Source organism: Rhincodon typus, unplaced genomic scaffold (assembly GCF_021869965.1).
Source record: "Rhincodon typus isolate 14 unplaced genomic scaffold, sRhiTyp1.1 hic_rhity00005309, whole genome shotgun sequence".
Taxonomy (NCBI): Eukaryota; Metazoa; Chordata; class Chondrichthyes; order Orectolobiformes; family Rhincodontidae; genus Rhincodon; species Rhincodon typus.
The window spans coordinates 1-6,893 of NW_025970947.1; the positions used below are offsets into that span (position 1 = coordinate 1).

Below are 6,893 nucleotides of genomic sequence, written 5' to 3' on the forward strand. Positions count from 1 at the left end.
ATGCTGCTTGGCCTGCTGTGTTCATCCAGCCCTGCACCTTGTTGTCTCGGATTCTCCAGCATCTGCAGTTCCTACTATCTCTGAACTAGTTAAAGTTACTTTCCCAAAACATACAAATACACATGCAATTTACAATAAAAATGTCTGGTCCTGCCCACAAGTGCTAAATATGAGATTTACATTTTCTTTTAATTGATACCTAAGCTAGAAACTGCTTGTTTTAACTGAATTTTACTGATAGTGGATAATCTGCAGCTGAAAATCACTTTACTTCCTTGCTTTCACAGTAAGATTTCGCAATATCTACACCTTTTGTTAAAATGCACCTATTCTGGGACAAATAAGATTGGGAAAATAATAAAGATAAATTATTAAAAACTGAAATAACTGTGGAAGCTGGAAATCAGAAACAAAAACAGAAGTTGCTGGAAAAGCTCGGAACTGAGGAGAGTCACTGGATCTGAAATGTAAATTCTGATTTCTCTCTACTGATGCTGCCAGACCTGCTGAGCTTTTCCAGTGACAAGTTATTCAACAGTTAGAAGAACAGGCAGGTATTTCTGTAGAGATAGTAAGAACTGCCGATGCTGGAGTCAGAGATAACACAGTGTGGAGCTGGAGGAGCACAACAGGCCAGGCATCGTCAGAGGAGCAGGAAAGCTGACATTTCGGGTTGGGACCCTTCTTCAGAAATGGGGGAGGGGGAAGGGAGTTCACAAATAAATAGAGAGGAGGTGTGGGGCTGGGGAAGGTAGGTGGGATGGTGATAGGTGAGTGCAGGTAGGCAGTGGTGGGGATTGGTCAGTGAGGTGGGTGGAGTGGATAGGTGGGAGAGAAGATGGGCAGTAGCTGCATGTGATATTCCAGGGTGCCGTGTTGCCTTGCTGGTCTCAGGGTCTAGTACGTCCCTGATCAGCTGCAGAACATTCTGAAGCTTGTTATCAGTACCGGTACCAATGACACAGGTAGTGTTCCTACAAGCAGGCAGTCACGAAAGAGACTAATAAACCGGATCTTATAAGGTCATAATCTCTGAATTGTTTCCAATGCCATTCGCTAAGAATATAGAAATAAGAGAATAGAGCAGGTGTACGGTGGCTAGAAAAATAGTGCAGGTGACAGGGTTTTGTATTCCTGGAGCATTGGGATTGGTTCTGGGAAGGTGGGACATGCACAGATCTAACAGTGTGCAGTTAAACAGATTCAGGGTTAAGATCATTACAAAAAGATTCCTAGTGCTGTTGGAAAAAATGGTGAAGCCAGTTAGCAGTAGGAAACAAATAACAGGGTACAGTGTCAGGGTGAGATGAAAGAGTATACAAGAACAACTACATGAGGTTGTAGGCGCAAATACAAAGCATAGTAAAGAAGGTTAGTGAATTCCTGGCAAGTTCAACAAATGAAGAGGACAATCAGGGTTCAAATATTCCTGGTTATAGGGGATCCAAACAGATTCCGGACTTGACCACTAGACTTGCAGGACATCTTCTCCGTCCACCATAATAATGCCATCCTTCCTCTTTCCAGAGGAAGGTCAGCCATACAATAGAAATTAAATTTAAAACACAGATCAAAGCAGGCAATTTGATTTAATTGAAATCAATAATAGCTGCTTTAAAACCACAGTGATCGAGGTAGTGACATACAAAGTCATGCTGCAATACAGGAAATGTACAGACCGGAGAACTGGCTGCAGTTAAAATGATCAAGATGAAAGTAATTTTCTTGGTGTATTGCAAGCAACCTCGATAGTAAAGTAATATAAACAAGACTAAGGAAGATAACACACAAAGTAGCACAGCTTTCTAATAAGGCTCGTGGTCAACTTACTTGGCTAGGAAGTAGGCTTTATAGATGGATGTTAACAGGACTCAAACTAGAAAACCTAATCTTGTGACTTAAGGTGAGCATATATCAAGGTAGCAATAAATTACATTGAACTTTGTTAGAAATACCTTCTTACAGTTTCCCATATATGCTTTGAGCGAAAAATTAAATCATAATTGGTTTTCTTGTCCTGTTGTCTGTTTTGTTTTAGTTCTTTCTTTTGGTTTTTGTAATCATCCCATTTGGGTTTCTTTGCTGTTGTGCCTAAAACACAAAATGTTACTAGCTTCACTTCATACCTAACACACGGTAGTCAACTTATTTTAAAATACTGTGGGCAGATGCTACATGAACTCAAAATCAAATACAAACTACTACACAGCGATATCTTTGATATATTTAAGAGAGACATGTTGTATCATAGAGAAACGGAGGAAAAGCAACAATGCCCGAGTCTACAACCTGATTTACGGAAATAGTAAGAATACAATAAAAGTTAATAAAATAACATAAGAACTAGGAGCAGGAGTAGGCCATCTGGCCCCTCGAGCCTGCCCCGCCATTTAATAAGATCATGGCTGATCTTTTTGAGACTCAGCTCCACTTACTCACCCACTCACCATAACCCTTAATTCCTAAAAAAAATTATAAAGTGAATATTACATTAGAACATTAGATCAGGTTTTTTTAAAACTTAAGAGTACAACAGATAATTTGGCTACATTCACCCAAAGTAAAGATTTTACTGTTGGAAAGGGCAAGGCATATACTAAGGGGCACAACAGCAATATAATTTGAGACAACAAGGTGTAGAGCTGGATGAACACAGCAGGCCAAGCAGCATCAGAGGAGCAGGAAAGCTGACGTTTCGGGTCTAGATCTTTCTTCAGAAAAAGATAATTTTCTTTGTTCTCCACATCAAGGGGAGTTTATGGGCTTGCAAGCAAGAACTATTAGCTCGCACTGAGAGCAGGAGAATTGGTAGATTTGTGTTAATGCAAGTTATACATGAAAGAATGATGAAGGAAACAGGATTTTAAAAAATACCTTGGACTGGGTTCATTCCTATACTTTATAAATTGAAATTTTCAAATCTTTTGAAGATTTGTCTAGATAACTGTATAACAATAATTATGGTGCACACAGATGGGTCAAGGTAACATTTTTAATGGCACTGCCCTCCTGTTTGCATTGGAAATACTCAACAAAAAAACAAAATCACTACATCTTCCAAGATCAAGAAGTCATATATAGATAACTATACTAATTATTCAGTAGTGTATAAGTCAGTATGGCACAGCAGCTAAGATTGATAACTACTGTTCCATCATTTGTGTGGTAATATAATACTTTTTCCTAGTAATTACAAAACATAAAAAGACTGACAAATGACATTGTGGTTTCTCAAAATTAGTTAAATATGCAGACAGTTTGGAAACAATAAGTGGTGAGGGTTTTCACATTTAAGAGTTTTTTCACTCATTTGAACATTTCTTCAACAGTATTTATTGATGGATGTAAAAAGGTTTGAATATTAATCCAAAACAACTGAATAAAATATATATAATTTTAAAGCAGTAAATTACATATATATTCATATTATATACAAATTGGGCAAAACTTTAAATGGCCCAAAACCCAGCCAATTATTATCATCCATCGATATTATATCTACACAAATGTTAAGACATGGATTTGTAAAATTTCATGACAAAGATTAGCAATTAGTTATATTTTCATTTGCAAAGGAAAGTTCCACAAAAAGAAATATATCAGCAACATACCCTCTTTGTTTCCAGCAAACTGTTTCCTTTTTTTTCCAGTCTGCTGCTTTCCCCTGAACTTTGTTGCATTTACTTTTCTAGTAGCATGTTTCAGCTTTTTGGCGTTACTGGTTTCTGCCCCTTTCTCATTCTTTTGAGCTGATTTTCCTTTCCCACCTGCGCCTTTCAATTTTTTCAGAGTTTCAGAATCTACATGAAACAGTAGAAGTAAGTAAGACAGGTTCTATTGTAATGTAATGCACTACTCACTTTGGAAAACAAAACATAAAAGTCCCTGGTGTTTAAACTCCTAATGGTTTAGTTGGAGCAGTTTACACAAGGAGTAGCTGTGGCTTGTTTGTTTCAAGCAAGAGAAGGAGGACCAACTTTGACAAGAGAAAGCAAGCCAAGTGCAAAGGGGGAGATAATAGTGTTGTGTTGATGTCACTGTACTATAAACCCAGCGACCCAGGTTAATAGTCCGGGACATGATGTCTCATAGAAAATAGTGGAAATTAAATTAAATTAATAATATCCATAGTTTAAAGCTAGTCTCAATAATGGTGTTAACGAAACTATCAACTTGTAAAATCTCAACTGGTTCAATAATGTCATTTAGTGAAGTCAATCTGTTGTTCTGACCTGGTTTGGCTTAGATGCGATTCCAGACTCTCAACTGCCCTCTGAAATGATCTAAGCCTCTCAGTTCAATAGGTAATTAGGGATGGGCAACAAATGCTGAAATTACCAGCAACCTCACATCCGATAATGTAAATAAAAAAATGTTAGACTGAAAGAATGAGGTGAAGGAGGATAGAGCAGGCTCTTGTGATACATAACAATCATCATAGACCATTTGGTCAAATGACCACTAGGTTTCTGTGCAGGGTCTATTTTTGAAAAAGTGTGCAATTCCAGTTTTCAAATAGAACATAACTGGTGAAAAATCAAATCAGAGCTTTGATACACTCAAACTGTTCGATACAAATATTTTAATACAAAAATAATTTCTAGCTTCTCTTAAAACATAATGTATTTTGTGATCTGTATAGCTGCGAGCACAAAGCTTTTGTATTTGTAAAATAATTAGTTGAAAGTTTGTCAGAATTTGATCTAAAATTAAGTGGAATTAAATATTTTATCATTATTTTCAAATTCCAAGAATCTACTGAAATAACTAACTGACCTTTTATTGCAACTAAGAATAAAATGTGGTGAAATCCATTTCTATGTCTTTGACTAACTGGAGAGCACAGATCGGTGGCCACTAAACTAAGTTAAGGTGAAACTGGCTGAAACATTAATTTTGTAACAATTTCACAAATCACTTGGAAGTGGCCTATTCCCCTGCACTGGAAATCATAACTAATTCCAAGACTAAAGTACTTATTAATTAAATTACTAAACTTTTATTGTTCTGATTAGTCAGGTTGTTGAATTATCCTTAAACATCAGCACACTGATCTGCTCTGACCTCAAGGCAAACTGTTCACAAAGAGTCACGATCTCCGTGGCACAGCCCTCATAGAATCACAGAATCCCTACACAGCATGGAAGCAGGCCATTTGGCCCATTGAAACCACACTGACCCTTTGAGCATCCCATCCAGACCCATGTCATCCCTACAATCCTGCATTTCCTGTGGCTAATCCACCTAGCCTGCGCATCTCTGGGCACTATGGGCAATTTAGCATGGCCAATCCGCCTAGCCTGCACATCTTTGGACTGTGGGAAGGAACCGGAGCACCCAGAGGAAACCCACGCAGACAAAGGGAGAATGTGCAAACTCCATACAGTCACCCGAGGGTGGAATCAAACCCAGGTCCCTGGTGCTGTGAGGCAGCTGAGCCAACCAGAGCCACTGTGCCACCCAAGTGGCTGAAATTTGGTGCAAAGTCAAGGAAATTTCTCGCATTAATAGCAAACAGGACTAACAGCCAATCATATTAAAATATTTCCAAAGACTGCAAAGCAGAAACGGTAAAAAAGAACTTTGAATCTCTTCACTTTTAATTTAAAATTACAGATAGTGAAATCAACTGTATTGTCTTCACTACCACAATCTAAAAACAGGCTTTTAAATCTTATTTTAGATATTGAAATTTCAAAAGAGACTAAAAGGATTATTTACTTTGTGATTTAATTAGTTCAGTTTCAGGCTTGGACTAGGCAAATTGGGAAAGTTAAAAAATTGCAAACCAAAAATATGGCAGCATGATGTGATGAGCAGAAATGCATGCATAATGTGTTTTAATATATCAGTTCACCAGACACATCATTGTTTAAAGAATTAGGGAGCACAGACTGAAAAGGGTGTGAATCATTCGTGGCATTGGTTATGGCAATCAAAGCAATGGAGTTTGTGGAAGCAACATTTTTGATTTGTGAAAGTGAGTTGTGCAGACATTGATCATTGGTAAGAAAATTAAAGATTTTAGAATGGGAATTGAGATAGCTCATTAAAGGGGAAAGAAACAGTACTGAGCTTTTGATGGTGCTAGAATTAGGTATAAGACTCTTGTCAATGCCAACTATGGTCTGTTTCAATAGGATCAACAGATCTACTGTCTCTGTCTGTAAACTTGGTCAAGTCAAACAGCTTTACTTTAAGTAGCACTGAATTCAATCACCTGAACCACACTCATAAGGAAAGAACTGCTACGCAGAGAACTCACTTTCGAGACAAGTAAATAAACTGACCACATTATGTATGAAAAGGCAAAAGGAAGGAAACTTAAGTTACATTTCTGGTTTAAAACTGGTGAAAGGTTGTTATACTCCAGAGATCAAAATCTTACCTGATGATTTTTTATTAGATTTGCTGAACTTTTTAAATGTGCCCTTTCCAAGTGATGCATTTTTCTCTTTCCCTGATGGCATTTTACCTTCAACAGCCATGATCACCCACCTGCTCAAGAAACCTGAAAGAAATGATAGTACAGTTAGATCGATGATTCATCACACCAAATGGCAGTGTAATGTTTTGGAATTCTACAGAAGAATTTTTTTTATAAAAGCATGGAATTTGACTACAGGCATGATGATACATAAAGATGTTATATTTTAATGCTTTCAATAGAGGCAATTGAAAACTTAGCATTTGACCTCAGAGAGATTCCAAAATACCTTTTATATTTTGTAACGCCTCAGCGTTAAGTCTTTGACTATAAAATGGATTATTCATTTCAATCAAATTCGCAGATTGCTGCTTCTTGACGTTTGAAAGGAAGAATGACAATCTGATCACAACTCTACCCCTTCAACCACAAACATGTGTTTCCTTGATCTGAATGCTTCTGAAAG

At 37.4% G+C, this 6,893-nt stretch overlaps 1 protein-coding gene across 1 annotated transcript; it reads right to left on the reverse strand.

Moving 5' to 3' along the window:
* Window positions 1-880: 880 nt before the first annotated feature.
* On the reverse strand, window positions 881-6,507 carry LOC125482048 (pumilio homolog 3-like; the record flags this gene model as incomplete). Its single annotated transcript, XM_048594029.1, has 4 exons — window positions 6,389-6,507; window positions 3,612-3,800; window positions 1,956-2,091; window positions 881-974 (listed from the first exon to the last, which is right to left on the reverse strand). Coding segments are annotated over exons 1-4 (519 nt in total), but the record flags the coding sequence as incomplete, so codon positions are not given.
* Between the last annotated feature and the right edge of the window lie 386 nt (window positions 6,508-6,893).